The sequence below is a fragment of the Manis pentadactyla genome, chromosome 3 (assembly GCF_030020395.1).
Source record: "Manis pentadactyla isolate mManPen7 chromosome 3, mManPen7.hap1, whole genome shotgun sequence".
NCBI lineage: Eukaryota > Metazoa > Chordata > Mammalia > Pholidota > Manidae > Manis > Manis pentadactyla.
In genome coordinates this window covers 2,381,458-2,402,319 of record NC_080021.1, presented here as the reverse complement: position 1 = coordinate 2,402,319, position 20,862 = coordinate 2,381,458, and the positions used below count along the sequence as shown (strand labels likewise).

Genomic DNA, 20,862 nt, shown 5'->3' with positions numbered 1-20,862 from the left:
CCATCACTCTTATGATCGTTGCAGAAAAATTGTACGGCGACTTCTTGAGCTGGAAGCTGGAAGAGACCCTTGCCCAGTTTCCTCTGCAGCCTGGACAGGTCGCCACCTTCACCGTCAGCATCAGGGTGAAGCTGGATTTCTCGTGCCAGGAGAGCCTCCTCCAGGATCTCAGTGACGGTGAGCCCCCTCCCCACCTCGGCGAGCACGGCCCATGCCCCTGCGCCTTGGCCACTGCGGCCCCTCCCGCCTGCCGCCCTCTGCTTGTGACCTGCTTGTCGTTCACTAACTCAAGCGGCTGGAGACGTCTCCCAGGCGCTTCCTTAGCCCATGAGTTACTGTACGTGCCTGAGGGTAATAAAGGGCTTTTTAGTTAAATGATTTCTTAATTCACACTTTTTAATGTTGTGCTCATTTGCCAGGAGGTCATCCTAAATTGGTGGAATGTAGGAATTACTGCATTTATTCAAGTCAAACTGCTGTGATCTAATCAGCTATGGTGATAAAGTTTTCCTTCCAAGCCTGGTGATTTCTCTAAGGAGATGGAGTCTGGAGAAAAATGGGAATTTCTACTTGTAACATTAGGGCTAGCTGAGTAGGGATGAAATGTCGTAGAATAATTATGGCAAATTACGAAGGATGCATTTCTGCATTCATCTGGAGGTGCTGTGGGGCGTACGAGGAAGCTCAGGTTGCACTGACACACGCGCCAGACAGCACGACCGGGCGGCAGGAGTTCATTGCTCACGGTTCTGGAGGCTGGACGTCAGAGGTCAGGTGCTGGCACCGTCAGGTTCTGGTGAGAGCCTCCTCCTGCCTTGTCGATGGCCGCCCTCTAGCCGTGTCCTCCCGTGGCAGGGAGAGAGCTCCGGTGTCGTCCTCTTCGTGTAAGGACACCAGCCCTGTGGGGTCAGGGCCTCGCCCTTGTGACCCCATTAAACTTGTACCACCACTCAAAGTCTCTCTTCTCCAAATGTAGCCACCTCTGGGGTCAGGGCTCCACCTGTGAACGTGGAGAGACACAAACATCGAGTCGAAGAATATCATTGAAGACAGTGGATTCTGTTACTAGAACTTAGTGTGTCTTTGGGTGAGTGACTTGGACCTCTCCGTGCCTTAATCTCCTGGCGTGTAAAGTGGCAGTGATGCCCATTCCGAGGGGTGCCATGAGGATCTGCGCTTCACCTGTAAGGCGGTTAGGGGTCAGCCCGCACATCCCCCGCTGCCCTCGGATGACGTGTAACTATCTATGCCTGTGGAGCAGGTGCTGACCAGGCACCTGAAGGGCAGGGATGGAGGAGTATGGTCTGTCCCCCGGAGAGCAATGGTGACAGTAGCTAATGTTTAGGAGGTTTGCATAAATCAACTCACTTAACCCTCACTGCAGCCCCATGAAATGGCTCTTATTTATATCTCTATTTTATAAATGAGGACATTAAGGCACAGAGAGGTGGAATGATTTTTTTCAAGGTCACACAGCTAGGGAATGGCAGAGCTGGGAGGCCTGACTCCAGTCTGTCCATGTGACCATTCTCTGGCCATTGTCGCCCAGAAGGTCGGCCCAGGAAACGAACAGGCGATCAGACAGCCAGAGACGCGGGGCATGGCGACAGGCAGAGTGCTCTCGCGAGCGGGGTCCTCTCCCGGCTCCCCGGTGGGCTGTGAACGGGCTCACTGGGAAGCTTCCTCCAGGAGGGAGAAATGTGGGCCCCACAGCCTTGCTGGGAGCCAGCGGGCCCGCAGCCCGGCCGTCAGTTGTGAAGTGGGGTTTACCTCCAGAGCCCAGATGCCTGTCTCTCTGGCAGCGGGGCCATTTCCCAGCCACTTCTCAGCGACACCTGTGTGCTCAGGAAGTGGGGCCATCATAGGAGCCTGAGGGCCTGAGGTCGGGTACCAGTGTTGTTTTCCTTGGACAGGGAATGGTCTTTGCTGTCCCCTCTCCGAGGTGTCTGCAGCCACCTGCCACCTCGTCCCAGGAGCCTGCCCAGCCCCTCCTCCCTGAGGCCTTTGTACTTACACCTCTCTAATTTGGGTTGCCTTTCCCCCACAATTCTGCGGGACTCATGCACGGTTCCCCAGATCTCCATTCAGATGCCTCCTGCAGAGAGGCCACCCGACCCGTCAGCTAAGTCAGCCCCTCCTGCCGGTCTCCTGGTGCCCCCTGCGCAGTGTGCTGGACTTGTTCCTTGGAAGTGTCTGTTTGGATTTTTCCTGTTCGTCTGCCTCCATTCTTTAGCTGATAAGGTTCATGGGGACAAGGGCCCCATCTGTCTAGGTTCGTCCTGTACTGACGACATCCAGACCGGGGTGGAGCCGAGCAGCTGCCTGCCTGCAGAGTGGCCGAGTGCAGGAGCACCTCTTCCCCTTGCTCCCTTCCGTGCTGGGCTCCACCCTTGTGACCTCCCTGAACACACACCTCCCAGAGGCGCTCGCTCCTAGGACTGCCACCTTGGGGGCTAGGGCTTCACATGGGAATTTCAGGGGAGAGACACACATTTAGTCCATAACATTAGCTTTGCTCTCCTGTACCCTCCATAATATTTAAATAACCATCATGAGGCCCCTTGAATAATATACTAAAATTTAATGAACTTTTAAAACACTAACAAAGGTGGGAAAACAAATTTACTGCTGGACACATTAGAAACTGAAAATATTAAGTGGGTTTAACATTATACCAGGATTTGCAAAATATCAGATGAAATAGATGCTTTTTCCTGTTTGGAAACTGCTTTATACCACTGGACTGCAGTTTCCTGTAAATAGAGAGAGGGTTACAGAGAGAGGTTCTGACTTTTCTTTTTCCCAAGAAGGGACTTTGACAGAATAGATGGTGCCTGGGGCCTGTCCAAGGAATGTGTAACTCACATTGTCCCAGGGGCGGCAAGTGGACTTCCGGCTGAGACTCTTTGGATGTGAGAAGTGGAGGGAAGGTGGCTGACCGCCGTGGGCCCTCTGCGGCACGTGACTCCTGAGAGGCGGAGCGGAGGGCTGCAGGGGGCCTCGGCGTTCTCCTTGGGTGGCTGCCGGGGTTTCTGTGTTCCGCGTGGACGTACTTTGTTCCCGAGCTCTGGAGCAGCGTCTCTCCCCTTCTAAGCTGGACGCATAATTGCAGTTTGGGATTTGTAGCCTGGGGATACCTTCTTCTCTTTAAGACAGGACCGAATCCAAGAGAGCTGGAATCATGATTACCAGGTGGTCTGTATATGTAAGGCAGCTCAGTTAGGTATAAATGGGTGTAAACTACAGCATGGTTATTATTAATTAGATGCTCTTTATTGATAATGGTTAATAGAAGCTCTGGCTGGTGTTTACATAGCAAATGATAGAATTTGAGACACAGACTCTTTATGACCCAACCAGGTGAGATTATAGAGGGAAAAGGTGGGCCCCAGCGCCCACAAAGGGCCCTTCCGGGGCGTGGCCAGTGGACGATGCGTTGTTATGTGTGGCTCCGGCTGAGGAACCAGGAGCTGTAAGCTCGAGGCTCCTTTGGGGCCTGTTAGATCTGGAGGTGGCCTGACAGTTTCAGAAGCCTCCGCCTGGGGACGGCTTGGGAGGAAATTTGTTTTTCAGGCATGGACTCACATTAACTATGGTCACTGAAATGAGGTGCCATTTAAAAAGTATACAGCAGTAGATACAGCTGTCATGTGGGCCAGCATGGCGGACTCGGTGTGGGCTGTAGACAGATGGCAGGGAATTAGTATTTATTCAGCACGGTCAGATACTGCGTATAAGGTCTTGACTGGCCAGTTCGTTTGCTTTATTTCTATTTAATCTTCCCAGCAACTCTAAAGTAGGCGGTTTTACAAAATGATTCCCCTTTTGTAAAAATAGGTGGGAGGAGTGTTTTAGATTAAAGGAGATTAAAGATATATATCACAATAAAATGCTATATGCGATCCTGAATCATGTTCTGGATTTAGAAATAAGACCTTCAGGATATTTTTGTGACCTCAATATTCTGACTGGGGCAAGAAAAGGACTTCTTTGGGGATTGTCCCGCACACCTGAGGGAGCATGGGACTCTCTTTCCCTGAGGGAGGAATTGGGGGCGGAGGGGGTGCCCTTGATGTTGAGCCATGTCACCTCGCTTGAGGGGTGACGTGGGTAGGATCGGACCAGGCCTCTTACCCTCCTCAGTCGTCCGCCCAGTCTCGGATTTCTCTGCATCCCCCGTGTGCTGGGGCTTCTCCACGGGACCCCGTACTTCCACAAAGGCTTTCTCATTGGTGGGTGATTGTCTAAATTGGTGTTCTTTGTGGGGAAGACAGTAGAAAAGCCTTTCTATGCCATTATGATGATGTCACTGCCCACAAAAGTAATTTTAAACTGTTTTCAGTAATTTGATAGAATGTTGGTATGGGTATTGGTATTCTGAAACTGTGCAGTGATGTGGAATAAAGTAAATGATTAATTTTGTGATGACCTAAGTCTGCCATCCGAATCTGGTCTTGAGCTAGGATTTTCATGTGGAAGAAAGGAGGTAATTGATGTAAGATAATAGACATGAAGTACAAATCCTGTCATTTAGAATTTGAATAAAAAATATCAGTAAAACATTAGTGAGGTATTTAAAAATCTACCTGCCTACCCACCCTGTATGACCTTGGCCTGGAAACTGACCAGCCCGGTGGCAGCGAGCACTCCTAATGCCCGCCTCAGGGGCTTCAAGCCCCTGTCCCACCCAGAGAATCTGGGGCATCTGGAGCAGGCCGGGTGCGCAGAGGGGTCTGGAGCCTCCTGTGGAGGCTGTAGTGGGGAAGCTGCCGGGGTGCACGCGGTCTGTGGCGGGAGGCCCAGCCTGAGGGGGCTGCTGGCGGCCCCTCAAGCCTCCGCGGATGACAGCTGTGTTTCCATTCTGAGTTCTTGTGCTCCTGGGAAGGACTGCACATCTTTGGAAAATGCCAAGTAATGAGGACTTAGCCTGCCTCTCTGTACAGGTTTGTCTAAGAAGAGTTGACAGGGGGAGCTTCTCTGTCAGAAGTGCACCTCGGGTAACAGTTGGAAGGCCAGGATAGAACTGGAGTGCCTCATTTTGCAGCCCTGCTAGGTTAGTGGGTCGAGGCCGTGGGCATCCACATAGCAGAGCAAGAGGCGAGGAGGCATGATGTGCCTCCTCGTGGGAGGACACGCCCCACCTGTGGTCACCCCGGAGCCTGGTCAGCTCTCCAGGCCTTGCTGCCGGTGTACAGGAGCTCGAATGACAGACGCTTGTCAGGAGTCCACCAGTCCAGACTCTGGTGAACTACAGTCAAACAACCTGGTTTCCTCAAGTAAATTCCAAAGGGGAGGAAAGGGTCCTGGAGCTGGACGGTGGGGAGGCCGCACAACGGCGCCGGCACCCTGAATACTGCCGACCTGGACACTCAAACATGGTGCAAAAGGTCAGTTTTACACTGGGTCTATTTTACCTCACAGAAGAGATGTAATGACATATTTGAAAACAAACAGTCCAAGTAGAGTGTTCACAGCTACGTGCCTAGGTAGTAAAATGATAAAAGCAAGAGAACGCCCACCGTGCTGTCAGAACAGCGGTCACTCTGGGTGACGGGGAGGTGACTGGGATGGGGCATGTCAAGGGCATCGGATGGCTCTCAGAAGCCTATTTCTTGACCTTTATGGTGGTTTCAGCAATAATTCATTAAGCAGTATACATTTATTTTATACAGTTTTGCCAATCAATATTATATTTCACAACAAAATGTTTCTAAAAGAACAAAAAATCAAACATTTTCCTAATAATACTTTTGCTTGACAGCTTTCTCATCTGATCAGACTGAAAAAGTATTTTTACCCAAGAAGTATTTCATTAGGGTGTCACTGTGGAGATCAAGGCAGGCTGCTCTCTCCATGTGCCTTTGGGGGACGTGTTGAGCACCGTGAGCTTTCGGAGAGGTCGGCCAGTTAGTGTTTTGATTTTATTGCAGTTGATGTTTCAGAAGAAAACTGCCCCCGGGGGCTGCTGCTTCTCGCCAGTGAATGCGAGCATCACCAGCTTTTAGGTTCCTTTTTAAATTTAATTTTACTTAATTAAATTAAATCAATTTAATTATTTGATTTAGTTTTCTCTTTCTGTACACTTTTTCTTCGGCTCTCAGATTTTTAAGGGACATCTCAGCCTTCCCTGCTGACAGTTTTCTCTTTGGACGTGGTGCCTCTGGCATTTCTGTTCGAGTGTGGGAACCGCGACACCTAGGATCACAGAGTAAATGAGACACTCATGGTCACGTGGTCACTTGGCTTTACGGAACGGAACCCCGAGTCCCAGGAGGGGAGGTGGTTTGAGGCCTCCCGCCGTAGCCCCAGGGTCCCTGCTCCCGGGTGGTTTGTCTCCCTGTCCTTAGGCAACAAGCAGGATGGTATTTCTGGATGCATCTTGGTGGCGGTCATAGAGGTGAATTCTGGTTTGCTGGGAGATTAATACAGTTCTGTGGACAAATGGGGACCGAATTTTGTTTTGATGGGTGTGTGATATTAGCACATGGGAGGTGTCTTACCATCGTTGGCAAGGTGGAGAGCAGGAGAGAGTGGCGGTGGTAAACCCTACCCTTTAAATTGCCCGTTGCTTTGGTATCTTCAAAAGGAATGTTGACTTTGCTGGGAGGTTCACTTACTCTCGGGACTGTGAGGGCTGTGGGAAGCCTGCTCACCTCCGCCACCTTGGAGGCCGCAGATGCACAGACTGGCCCAGCTGTGTGGGCTCTGCCCCTTGTCTGTGCTCATCCTTCTCGCGCCCTCCTGCGCACCCCTGCCCCCCTTCCTCTCAGCAGATGACTCTTCAGAGAGGCTGTTAGGGAGGAGCTGTGTTATCTTCCTTCGCTTACCTGGGATCCGTTTGCGTTCCTGTCTCTCTGCTCCTGGAAGAGAACGTCTTCTCTCTCTTTGGAGGCGACTTCTTTGACTTGCGTTCGGGATCGAGTACTTTCTCTCCGTGGACACTTAAACTTGGCCACTGGTCAGCTAACTCTTGGCCCCTAGACAATCCGCTCCAGAGGGGCTTCTGAGATGCAGATTCCGTGGCCCTGCCTGCTCCTCTAAGTCCGTCTCAGTGGACACAGGCCAAGGTGTGTGTTTCTGACAGGTTCCCCCGGGATCCTGGTGCCCACTGAGGTTAGAGCGGCTTTGTGCCAGTCCCTCAGCAAATATGTTCAATCTTAAAATCTAGACAGAGCAGGTCCTCCCCCAACATGGATTTCCAGCCTCCGAGGCCAGGCACGCCCCGCCCAGGGCCCCCGCGCGTCAGTCTCCCCGGGGGAGGCTGCTGTTCCCCCTCTGCTGCCTGGACCTCCTCCCCTGGTTCTCCTCACCGGCTCCTGCTTGTGTGGTCTGCTTTCCAACTCGTGATATTCCTAATGGCTGTGTCCTCCACCCTTTTTCATGTAGTATTTGTTCTAAATGGTTTTAACAGCTCCCGTAATCCAAAATTCCAGCGCAGAGCTGAGGGCCCGGGAACCACTATTTCTGGTCGGACTTCCGCTCCTGTGCTTTGAGCTGGCGGCCCCAGAGCCCCTCGTCCCCAGCCCTGTGGGCTCTGACACCCTGCAGCCCACTCCACACCACCCCCTCCTCCTGCCGCCTCTGCTGACGGAAGCCGTCACCGCCCACCAGAAGAGCAGGCGAGAGGCCGGGGGTCATTCTGGGCTGTTCTTTCCTTGTCACTCAGCCCATCACCCAGTCCCGTGCGCTCTTTCTCTCGAACGGCCCTGCGTTCCATCCTCCTTTGGCTTAGTGTGCACCCTAACCATCTTTATGTGAGCCGTTCCAAGAGCCTAGTGACTCTTCTCCTGTCCCTGGTCTCACCTTCTCAAATCCATCTTCTATTGTATTTTTGACTTTTCTCAAATCTAAACGTGCTTCTCACTTCAGCATCTAAGGCCCTGTGTGTGTGGCCCGACCTTCCTCTTGGCCTCCTCTCCTCATTCTCGCTGCTGGAAGCTCCCATTTTGTGCTTCAGACGTTCTGAAACGTGTTGAGTGTGTGACGTTGCTTCCCAGTCGCATGCCTTAAGCCGGCCTGCTGTTTTCTCCACCCGGCATGTCCGGCATGGCAGGTGGCAGGTGTGAGGGCTCACGGGGTGAGGAACAGAGGTCTGAAGCAGGAGAGGGCCCGAGGGCTGCGGTGGAGAGCCCTGTGCGGCGGGGAGGCTCAGGGGGCTGGGCCCGGGTCTCTGCCCCCAAGGCCCCTTCCCAGGTCTTCCCTGCAGGCTGTCACTGGAGGACCTCTTGTCTGTGCAGCACAGATCTAGTAGCTGGTCACGCAGTTTGGCGAGCACCTTCCTATTAGAATTTATTCCGTTTCTTGTGGAAAATGCATTTCTTGCCTGAAACGTCTCATGTTTATTAAGCTAAATACAAACTTGGCCTCTGAAAGTTGGAGTCAGTTCACCACTTTGTCCAGAGTTGGAGACTTGACGTTAAAAAAAAACTTTATTTACATTTGGCATTTCATTATATTTTGTTTCTTCATAATTTAATGATAACAGATGCTTCAACTTACTGCGGCGAGGAATTGTACATGAGAGCTGTCGCTGTGGGGTACGCTGCATTCCCCTTCCCCATTAACGTGCTCTGAAATTGGGGTGCTACTCAGTGTCTTTGTCCTGGTCTATGGCTCTCCTTGAAAAGAAATACTAAATTTTGGAAACCTTGGTCTTATTTTTTAAAGAATAGTGACTCATCCTGAATTACTCAGGAATCAAAGGTGGTTGGCATCTCAATGCCATAATATTTTTTTCTTTACAATTCCTGGATGCCTGAGGCTTTCACGAACATACGTGATTTTCAGAAGAAGGCCAGAGATTTTATTGAAGGTTGGGTTTTCCTGAGGTCAGAGAGAACAGGATGGAAAGAGAAGAAACGTGTGCCGACGCTCCCCACCACCCATCTGAGCCTCTCCGCCGTCTCGCAGCCACGGGCCTGGTGGGCGGCCTGCCTGCCGCCTCTCGGGGGGCGTTTCTTCCGGCCCCTGGCGAGGCTCCACGGCCCCTCTGTGGGCACCAGCGCCCCGCCGCTGCCCTGGGTCTGCATGCCCCGTCTTCCTCGCTCTGTGCACCCTGAGGGCGGGACAGGGACAGGGGGGTTTTCCCTCTGCTGTGTGGGCAGCTCTCTGTCAGTTTCCTTTGCTGATTCTTCCTTTCCTCTTCACCTTTACAAATGGAAACCCCTCGGGGCTGCGTGCAAGATGCTCTTCTGCTTTCTTCCCACCTGCTTCCTCGCTTCCTCCGATGGCTGCGGTGACCATCTCCCGAGCCCCACCCAGGCCAGACCTTGCCTCTGCGCTCCTGGTCTGACCGCATGCGCTCCCCGTCGGGCGCTCCGTTCTGGAGGGAGCCCGGGCAGGTGACTGTGGGGGTGGCTGGGCTGCTGGGCAGCCATCTGCGCTCCATGCAGCCTCTGTTGCTCTTCCCCTTGCCGACCGAGGCTTTGATCCCGTAAGGAGAGACGTGCGGTGGGTCTGGTGCCGCGACTGCTGCTCCCCCAAAGCCAGTGCCAACCACAGGTGTTCCCAGGGTTCTTGGGTATCTCCCCAGTGAGCTCCTGGTGGGAAAGGCTGCATTGCCCAGGAGCTTTATGCTCCCAGAGACCTACTAGGCCTTTAGCAGTTCATTAACAGTTTCCAGCTGACCCTTTTTACTGACTTTTATGGTGTCTGGCAGAAGGCTCCTAAAGGCTGAGCCTGGGGGTCCCACTTCTCCTTGCAACTGTCAGCAGATTGCAGGCCAGTTTTTCCGCTGTCTTCAATTCTCTGATAAGGAAAGGCTAATTTTTGGTTTATCCAGCTTTTTTCCTAAGGGTGGGAGCAATGCTTTTCTCAGCTGTCTACATTTCCCAGCTGAAATCAGAAGTCCACATCCTATATTTTAATTCAGACTTTCAAATTGTGTTGGCCATTTGTCAGATTATACATGGCTTTTGTTTTGTGTTCGGTGGGTTATCTGCTCGAGTTCTGAAGGAAAAGGTTAATGGTGCACTCGACAGCCTGCCCGTCGTTATATTCAGCCTCTGTCACCACCAGCTCTCTGACTCAGACTGTGATTTCACAGCACATCGAATGGCTCAGCCGAGGGAAAGGCCAACCCGCTCCTCTTCCCTGGGGCGCTCGGAGGGAGAGAGGGGGCTTCACGGTGCCTGCGGCTGAGCTCCTGCCCCAGACATCTGCCTCCTAACCTGCGGGGGTGTGCTTATCCCCGGGCCTCTGTCGGCTGTGTGGGTGGGAAGGTTGACTCAGTTCTTTGATGTAAATTCATGCTGGAAAATAACTTCCTAAACCACCAAGATGAGATGAAACTCCAGGTGTTCGTCATCCATTAGCCACAGGTGAGCCTCCAGAACGGAAGGTTTCTGGACCGTGGATCTCACTGTCCTCATCATCGCCTTTCCAACCAGGCTCGCAGTGATTCACCAGGAAACCAATTAGAGGCGTTCAGTAGAGGGGATTTGAGAATCTTTCTTTTTTCCCCAAGAGAAGAGGATGATTTCTGTGGGTTGCTGCAGGCCAGTTTACTGTTGGCTCACGCTGTGGATCACGCTCTAAGGCTTGTCAACCTTGTTTTCTAAGTACTTCCAGCCCTTCCCTCTGCACCCACCATCACCACTCTGATTCAAGCCTGACTGTGCCTCATCTTGACCGTTTGGTAGCCCTCCGGTGTCCCCTCTGGCCCCTCTCTCTGTCTTCATGCTCACAGCCATCTCTCTAAAGCAAAACCTGATCGTTTCCTTCCCCTGTTGTGCAGCTTCCAAGGGCTTTCCGTGGCCCTCCGCGTGACGTCTGCAGTGTGGCTTCGTGGGCTTGTCCTGACTGCCTGTTCAGCCTCATCGCCCTCCTGTCGCCCCATTAGCTTGTATTCCAGAAGTAGGGAATTTCTTGTATTCCTCATATGCTCCTATGATGTGCCTACAGACCAGGGAATGGCAGACTTTGCTGTACATTAGCATCACATTCAAAAACTGCCTGGCTCCTGCCCCTCGATGTGGTGTGGCCTGGGCACCAGGGCCTTTTAAAGTGTTCCAGGTGGTTTGTATGTGCAGTGGAGTTTGGGAACCGTGGGTGTGGATTGCTTTTCTTCTTGAGAAACTAGGTCATCTCCTACTCTCAGGTCACTTGTTCCAAATTCTGGGCTTCTTGAGGCAGAAACAGTTGCTTCTAACTTTCTGTTTCCTCTGAGGGTGAATTTTGAAACCTGGGAATGCAAGTCTCCTCTCTAGATTATGGATCAGGAGCTTTATGGATATTTTCTGTCCTTGATCTTCCATATAAATTTTAGAGTCAGTTTGTCAAGGTCCTCAAAGCAGTCTGTTAGGGACTACCTGTTGAAACTATAGATCAATTTGGGGAAAACTGACATTTTTATGATAGTTTTCCTATCTATGAATATTGTCTCTCCATTTACTTGTCTTTATTGTCTTTCAATAACTTTCTAATTTTCTCTATGAAGGTCTTACAGTGTTTTATTAGATTTATTTCTAGGTATCTTATTTTTGTTAGTAGAGATGGTATTTTGAGTCTCTTAAGTGGAAATATAACTTACATGCAGTAATGAGCACAAATGTTAAGTGTGCAGCTTGATGAATTTTTATGCTCATTCATCATGCCACCATCACCCAGACCAGGATATGGTTAATTTCTGGCATCCCTCCGTAACTCTACACAAAAATAACTCTGATTATGACTTCTGTCATCATAGATTAGTTTTGCCTCCTAGTGACTCTCATGCAGAAGAAATAAATAGTTACACACTGTTCTGTGTCCTTATTGGGCTTCTAGTTCTGAAGGTCCCAAGTCTAAAATCAGTGTGTGTCTTTTCTCCTACTCAGCAATCTGAGATTCGTGCCTGTTATTGGGTGTGACATTCATTTGTTCCTTATTATTGCTGGGTGATACTCCACTGTGTGAAAATACCACAGTGTATCCATTCTACCTGTGATAAACATTTGGACTGTTTCTGGGTTTTGGCTGTTATGAATAGCTATAAGCATCGTTGCACAGGTATTTGATGGACAGAGGCTTGCATTTTTGTCGGGTGTATGCCCAGGAGCAGTTTGCCGGATTACAGGGTGTATGTTTGTTTAGCTTTAATAGAGCTGAAGTCATCTAGATTTTCGATGTGCTTGTTTCGATGTACATATACACCATCATCCTGAGAGATCACTCTTGCTCCAGATCCTCAGCATGGCTTGGCACATGTCAGTCTGTCAATCTTTAATTTTAGCTCCTCTGGTCCATAGATAGTTGTATCTCATTGTGGTTTTAATTTGCTTTTCCCAGATAACTAATGATGTTGCCCAGTGAGAAATGAAATATTTTGACACCTCACAAAAGTGTATATATCCAAATGGGAAAATAAGCACATGGAAGGTATGCAGCACCCTTAGTTACCTGTTTAATTTTTTGCAGCTTTATGGACATAGATCTGCCATATGACATTGTGTAAGTGTAAGGTGTACAATGTGTTGATTTGATGCATTTACCTATTGCAGAGTGATTGCCACATAGTGTTCGCTACCACCTCCACCATACCACGTAACTGCTGTTTCTTTTTTGTGGTGAGAACAGTTATGCTCTCTTGGCAACTTTCAAGTATGTAGTATCATTAAATATAATCACAATGCTACACATCAGTTCCCCAGAGATTCATTCACTTTCTAAGTGAAAGTTTGTACCCTTGACCAACATGTCCACATTTCCCCCACCTCTCAGCCCCTGGTAACCACCATTTTCTCTGTTTCTATGAGTTTGGCTTTTTTAGTGTGGATAAAATAAAGGTTCCTGTGGCCAGGATTCTCACCTGGCTCTGGTCGGCTAGCTCACTGCACAGGTGTGGGCAATGTGTCGTTATTGACTCTATATAAAGAACTCTGCCCAGTGCTCTGAGTGACATGGTGGCATGGCTGCAAGGCTGCAGGAGGGCAGAGCAGGGGCTGGAGTGGTGACAGCGCCGAGGACAGAGGCCCAGAGGACGGCTGTGCGGGCAGAGGGGCCCAGAGGCAGAGACGGGCTTGCTGTATGCAGACTTGCTCAGAGTGGATGGGATTCTAGTGATTGACCTGCCACTGTGGGAATTAAGTTGGGTATAACTCTTTTACCCCAAGAACATCCTACTGTCATTTGTTTGGTCACATTGAATCTGTAGTGAACTTGTCCAGAGCTGAAACCCACTGGCAAGACATTTAGATTCCACATATAAGTGAGATCACACAGTGTTTTCTTTCTCTGACTTATTTGGCTTAGTATAATGACCTCAAGATCTATCCATGTCGTTGTAAGGCAGGATTTCCTTCTTTCTCATGGAATAATACCCTATTTTATGTAACCATATCTCTATCCATTCATCTGTAGATGGACACTTAGGTTGTTTCCATGTCTTGGCTGTTGTAAATAGTGCTGCAGTGAACATGGGAGTACAGATCTCCAAGATCCTGCTTTCATTTCCTTGGACATATACCCAGAAGCGGGATTGATGGATCATATGGTATTTCTCTTTTTAGTTTTTAGAGGACCCTTCATGCTGTTTTCCATAGTGGTCACACCAACTCCTCCCACCACCAGTGCCTGAGGGCTCCCTTTTCCCCATGTCCTCTCCATCCATACTGGGCACCTCTTGTCATCTTGATGGCAGCCAGTCTAACAGGTGGGAGGTGATGCCTCACTGTGGTTTTGATTGGCATTTCCCTGATGAGTAGTGATGTTGAACACCTTTTCATGTACCTCTTGGTTATTTAGTCTCCCCTTTGGAAAAATATCTTAGTTGCTCTGTTGGTTTTTAAATCAGGTTTTTTTCCCCACATGTTGATTTTTTTGCTTTTGTTGCTTGTGCTCTGGTGTCATATAAGAAAAACTGTTGCCAAGACCAGTGTTGAGCTTTCCTCCTGTCTTTTCTTCTAGCCATTTCATGGTTTCAGGTCTTATATTTAAGTCTTTAATCTATTTTGAGTTAATTTTAGTGAGTGATGTAAGATAGGAGTCCAGTTTCATTCTTCTGTATGTGAGTATCCAGTTTTCCCAGCATTATTTATTTAAGATATTCTCCTTTCCCCATTGTGTATCCTTGGCTCTCTTGTCACTTGTTAGTTGACTATATATGTGGGAGTTTATTTTTGGGCTCTCTATTCTGTTCATTGGTGTGTATCTCTATTTTTATACTGTTTTGATTACTATAGCTTTGTAGTATAGTTTGAAATCAGGAAGTGTGATATCTCCAGCTTTTTTGTACTTTCACAGGATTGCTTTGGCTATTTGGGGTCTTCTGTGGCCCCAGAGAATGTTAGGTCAGCCTTTACTGTTTCTGTGAAAGAGGCCAGTGGAATTTTGACAGGATTGTATTGAATCTATAGATGGCTTTGGTTAGTATGGACATCTTAACAACATTTGCTCTTTTGATCCATGAACACAGGATCACTCTCTCTTCTTTTGTCTGTGTGTTATCTTTAATTTCAGCAAAATCTTATAGTTTTCAATGTTTGGATCTTTCACTTGGTTAAATTTATTCCTAAGTAGTTTATAATTTCTGTGCTACTATGAGTAGGGTTGTTTTCTTTATTAACTTTTCAGATGTTTCATTATGGGTGTAACAACTGATTTATTTGTGTTAATGTTATATCCTGCAACTTTACTGAATTCATTAATTAGATCTAATAGTCTTTTGGTTGAGTCTTTAGAGTTTTCTATGTATAAGATCATATCATATCAAATTAAGACCATTTTACTTCTTACTTTTTGGTTTGGATGCCTTTTGTTTCTTTTTCTTGCCTGATTGTTGTGGCTGGGGCTTCTGGTAAATGTTGACTAGGAATGGTGAGAGTGGGCACCCTTGTCTTGTGTCTGATCTTAGAGGAAAAGCTTTCAACTTATCACCACTGAGTAAAATGTCAGTTATGGGTTTGTCATATATGGCCTTATTATGTTTAGATATGTTCCTTCAATGCCCAATTTAAAAAATTAAAGTATCATTGATATACAATCTTATGAAGGTTTCACATAAACAACATAGTGGTTTCAACATTCACCCATATTATCAAGTCCCCCCCTCCATACCCCATTGCAGTCACTGTCCATCAGCATAGTAAGATGCTGTAGAGTCACTACTTGTCTTCTCTGGGCTGTACTGCCTTCCCCGTGACCTACCTATATTGTGATTGCTAATTATAGTGCCCCTTAATCCCCTTTTTCCTCTCTCCCCACCCATCCTCCCCAACATCCCCCAACCCCTTCCCTTTGGTAACTGCTAGTCCATTCTTGGAGTCTGTGAGTCTGCCGCTATTTTGTTCCTTCAGTTTTGCTTTGTTTTTATACTCCACAAATGAGTGAAGTCATGTGGTACTTGTCTTTCTCCACCTGACTTATTTCACTGAGCATAATACCCTCTAGCTCCATCCATGTTGTTGCAAATGGTAGGATTTCTTTTCTTTTAATGGCTGAATAATATTACATTGTGTGTATGTTCCACATTTTCTTTATCCATTCTTCTATTGATCGACACTTAGGTTGCTTCCATATCTTGGCTATTGTAAATAGTGCTGCGATAAACATAGGGGTGCATATGTCTTTTTTGAGTCAGGGATCTTGTTTTCTTCGGGTAAATTCCTTCAGTACCCAATTTGCTGAGGTTTTTTATCATGTAAAGATTTTGAATTTTGTCAAATGATTCTTCTACATCTACTGAGATGATCATATATTTATCCTTCATTGTGTTCATATAATGTGTCACATTTATTGATTTATATATATTAAACCATCCTTGCATCCCAGGATAAATTCTCTTTGATCATGGTGTGTGGTCCTTTTAATGTGCTGTTAAATTCAGTTTACAGACTTTTCTGAGGATCTTTGCACCTTATCAGGGATACTGGGCTCTTGTTTCCTGTAGTGTCCTTGTCTGGCTGTGACATCAGGGTAGTGGCAGCCTCAGAGAATGAGTTTGGGAGGATTCCCTTCTCTTCAGTTTTTTAAGAGTTTGAGAAGGAATGTCATTAAATCCTTAAATATATGGTAGACTTCACTAGAAAAACCATTTTAGTCTTCTGCTTAATCTAGTTTTTGTGTTAGTTTTTCTGTGTAGTATTGTGTGGTACATAGTAGGTACTCATAAATATTTGTTGAATTTGTGCCATGTTACAGTTTTAAGTTATGGAGGTAACTGAATATTGTGTTCTAATCAGATAAGAGGATTTACACAATTTTTTCTTTTGGGTTTTTATAGATCAGCGTGTAGTTCAGTAAAGTAGGAAATGATAGTGTGTATTTTTTCCCCTCTCCCCCTCACGAATATTCTAATGTCTAAAATAAAATGAATATTTTATTACATGTACTGTACTGCTCTTGGGGTTGTTCTGATGAGTAAGATGAACTGCACTCCTGCCCTGTGTGGGCTTAGGGTCCCATGCCCTGCTGTCCGGCAGAGCTCCGGGATGGGGAGCCTCCCAGTGGCCAAGAGCCCTGTGTGGCTTTGATCACTTGTGATGTAGATGGTGCCTCTAAAGATCTGACATATTAATATTATTTGATTTTAATGACTTTAAAGTCCCGCATCTAGTGGCCACTGTCTAGAGGGAGAGACGAGTACTCTCCCAAATGAAAAACTGCAACTTGCTAAACGCTGGGTAGGGAAGACGCGAGATGCTATGACCGTCATCACAGGGAGTGACGTAGCTGAGGGGGCTGGAAGGCTCTCCTTTGGAAGTGATGACGGCCGTGCTTTACAGAATAAACAAGGCTGAAGCAGGGGAAGGGGGGCAGGATGGCAAAACAGTTTTTCATATGTGTGTAAAACCCTGAGGCAGGAAAGAGCAAAGCAAGTCCCAGGACCTTACAGCATGTGTGCACGCCTGGGAGGGAGGCCCTTAAGTGACAGCATTGCCCATAGGTGTTAGACACTAATTTGTTAGGGAAGGAAGGTCTTGTGGGATGCTGGGGTGAACTTTTTCCTTTGATAATATTTAAAATGAGTGCCCTGACTGGACACTGTCATCTTTGTGATTTCTGTGACTTGGCTGACTCTTCAATGAGGAAATAATGATTTCCCCTTTGAGGGGTGCTAGGTGCTCGAGGACTGCCCTGAAGAGCACACAAAACATTCAGACTGCACTTTGAGTTTCTCGTTTCTAAGGAGAGCGAGCACACGCCATCACCCGGCTCCGGACACCCCCGCCCCCCGGGTCCCCGAGGAGAGGGCTTTCTGCTGCCGGCCTCACACAGGCAGCTCTCTGGTTTTCCCCTGGTCTTTATCCCAGAATAGCATAAATTGAGCTATTTCTGTGGCTGTCTTTGGAGAACTGAGGTTCATTTATTTGTGTTTCTCATTGAGTAGAAATGGGATGACACTTTGAAATAAGGTATCAAGGTCTAGGCGCCAGGATGGGACCTGAGAGGAGGCGCAGATCGGCCCTGCCAAGCGGGCTCCTGCCACTCGGGGCTCCTGATGTCTCTGCTGAGCTCAGGGCTGGGGATGGCAGAGCTCGGGTTTGCCTCTGCGTCCAGCACCCCTTTCAGCAAATTGCTGCTGGATAGAGGGAACATCTGCCACCAAACCCAGGTCCTTGTGTCTCTGAATCCTCTGGGACGACCTTCACGACTTGGCTTGTTCTGTCTTCTGTGCGTGGGGAGAAGGCCTGGGCTACCGTGGAAGTGAGGCTGTGGACAACTCCACACTGCTTTGAGGTGAGGAGAGGGTCATAGCAACTGCACTGCCCTAGGTCACCCCAGGTCATCCTGCCTCCAGCTGGCCCCGAGATCCTGGCCAAGAAGTTCTCTCTTCTCTGCTTGGCCAGGTCTAGTGACAGGGAACTCCTTTCCAAGCAATCCACTCGGCATTTTTGTTCTATGAAGAAGTGATTTATTAGTGATGTGAAAATAGCCTTTGGATTTGAAGCCTAGCAGGGACCCACTTTCTAAAGCTGGTGAGATGGCCAGGTGCTGTCCCTTCACGGTGTCACTCCCTCACTGGTTCCTCTCATTTTTGTCAGGTCTGTAGATGCAGGAGTGCAGTTTGCACTGCCGCGGTGATGCCTGCAAGGCCCTGAACATCCCTGTCTGTGTGAATGACAGCCCTGGAGGTCTGCCCCGGGCCACCTGTGTGCTGGCAGCAGCCTGAGATGGGAGGCCTTTCCATCAGACTAACCGGGAAATTACACAGATCCATTTGTTCTCCCAGCAAATATTTTCCACCACATGGTATGTGCTGGGTGCTGTGATGGACCATTCAGATTCCTACTTCAAACATGCATGTGGTTTTAAGTGTCGGGATCAGAGTCTGTGCCATCCTCGGGGAGCCGCCTGCCTGAGTTTGGGGACCTCCGGGGTCGCCCACGCGGGGAAGTCTGCACTTCTCTTGAAAACCTCCCAGGAGGAGAAGGCCACCCTTTTGTTCAGGGCACCGTCCTCCATGGTCACGGCATCCTTGCCTCTGGCTGAATGTCACCTGCCTCTGTTTCATCCACTTCTTTTTTTTCTTAATGGTCTCTAGAGGAGAAAGAAACTCAATAACATCCTTAGGCTAGCAGGACTGTTAAGTGGTTTAAAAGTCCCCTGCAGCTGGCTTCCTGTGTGGGCAGCGACTCAAATGGGGTCACTTCTGGGCACATGTGGCCGTGGCCGGCAGAGGTTCCAAGCTATGATGTTGTTGGAAATCGGCTCTTGGGACGCACTCCTCGCCCTGTGTGTCATGGGAGGGCCTTGCTGTGGTGGGAATTTTCACACTTCCTCTCAGAGGCGGCTGGCCGGACTCCCTGGGACGACTGTAAGAAAGTGTGCCTAGTGTACGCAGCGGTGTGGAGTTACACCTCGGGTCCTTTTGCTATTGGTAACACCTAATTTTCTGCTTGGCTCTTTGATGAGTGTTTAAATTGTCCCATATTTCATTTTTAGAAGTGGTATTTTCTTAAATTGCTCATTTTCGGTACTCGTTTCTTATTCTTTTGAGTCCTTCTTATTGCCTGCAAACACATTAATAACTCATTAATAATGTTCTTGGAAAATAAAACATACATTTACTATATAGTCCAGCCATTTTACTCCTGGATATTTGACCAAGAGAAATGAAAGTCTATTGTCCATATACTTACTTGTTTGAGGCACCTATATTTGTAATAAAAATCAGAAACAATCTACGTGCTCAGAAATAAGTAAATGGATCACCAAATGGTGTTCTAACCACCCACTGGAATACCATACAGTAATTAAAAGGGATGAACTATTGATACATAAAATAACTTAGATCATTCCAAGATAAGTAAAGTATGCTGGCTGAAAATAGCCTGACAGCAAAGAGTAGGTAACATACCTAATTCCATCTATGTTAAATTCTGAAAAATGCAAACAGCTCTATGGTCACAGCAATAGTTACGTGGGGGCTGAGGGAGAGGCACAGGAAATGCGCTGATGCATATGCTCACTGTCGTGGTGGTGCTGGTGGTGGTAGGAATGTCAAGGCTCTGACTGCACGTGTTAAGCATCTTCAGGTCATTGTAGTGAGTTACGTCTCGGTACAGGTGTTCAGCACAAAGCTCTGGCGCCAGGGAGAGCTGCAGCCAGCCCTGGAGGGCATGTGGAGGGGGCAGTAGGGAATGCCGGGAGCCCAGAAGGTGGAGGGGCCAGGCCCTCCCTAGTGACAGAAGGCCGTGCATCAAGGTCATAGACACGGGGGCAGAGGAAGCCTGAGGCAGGTGCGCTGGTCTCCTCTGGCCTCTCTGTGCCCTCCCCGGGGTGGGGTCTTCAGCAGGAGGGTGCGGTAGTGATTTGGGAGGAGGCCGAAGATTCGTTGGGGGGCAGACTGCCGCGGGAATGCCGTGGGATGCTCGGGGTGGGGATGCGTCCCAGGTGCACTTGAGGGTCTGAAGGCAGCCTGCCCGGCGCAGTGCAGGGCTTTCCCCACTGACCTGGCTGTCCCGTGCGGCTTCCACCTGAGGTGGGGCCTGTCAGATGAGTACAAGGAGAGAAGAGAGGGCAGTGGAAGGATGGCTGCTTTCCAGGGGGGCTGTGGGTCCAGGCCAGGTGTCAGCAGGCCGTGTTCCTGCAGCCAGATCCAGCCCGCTGCCTGCCCCTGTTGCTGGAGTGCAGCACCCCCATGTGTTTATGGGTGTCTGCATCTGCGTTTGCCCCTGAACAGCAGAGCTGAGCAGTGCTGACAGAGCCGAAAATATTTACATCTGATCCTTTCCTGAGAAAGTTTCCTGACCTTTGGTCTAGACCATGGAGTCTGATGCTGGAGAAGGAAGACATGGGTCTAAAGGGCTGATGGATAGGAAATGAGTGAAGGGGACAGACTAGGGGCTTTCAGAGAGGTCAGGACAGTTTTGTGGTGAGAGGGAAAAGCGTTGGCTGGGTAAATGGAAAGCAGAGCACGTGTGGTTCCGAGGAGCCCGTTCCTTGTGGGCCTGGGCAAATGAGTCGGGAGCCGCCCGGAGCCTCCGTGCACCCAGCCGGTGGCTTCCAACAGCCAGTACATGCAGGGTCCTGATGGCAGTGGCGCCCGGAGCGCCCAGCAGCATGAGAGGCCAGTGCCGCAGCGAGGCCGCCCGTGGGCAGGGCACTGTTCCCGTTCGAGCCGTATATGAAAGCCACTGTTTCTACATGACTTGTTTTCTTCTTTCCTAAGTGCACCCTAAACTTTCTGAATGAATAAGTGCACTGCTTTCTCTGTGGAAATTGAGCGTGAGTATTGGCTAATTTCTGAGCCAAATGCTTCTGCTTTGGCTTTCTTGAAGATATTTTATGATAACCAGATGGGCTTTTTGGCATCCTGGATTTTATGAATAAATGAAAAAGCATCTTCAAAATATATTCCACCCAGAACAGAATATTCCCACTGGGAGACTGTTGTCATCTTTTGCCTTTGTAAATGTATTTTATTCTAGTTCATTTCATGTA

General features: G+C 48.7%; 1 protein-coding gene across 9 annotated transcripts in view; it reads left to right on the top strand.

Annotated features, from left to right (window-relative positions):
* Nucleotides 1–20,862, top strand: part of TRAPPC9 (trafficking protein particle complex subunit 9) — a 615,203-nt gene that overhangs the window by 202,610 nt on the left and 391,731 nt on the right. For 8 of the 9 annotated variants that reach the window (XM_057497647.1, XM_057497644.1, XM_057497645.1 and 5 more), the window contains one exon: nucleotides 25–177. The exons of the other annotated variant lie outside the window; for it this stretch is intronic. In XM_057497647.1, the coding sequence (XP_057353630.1) occupies nucleotides 25–177 (153 nt within the window). The remainder of the gene's footprint in view (nucleotides 1–24; nucleotides 178–20,862) is intronic. 9 annotated transcript variants of the gene reach the window in all.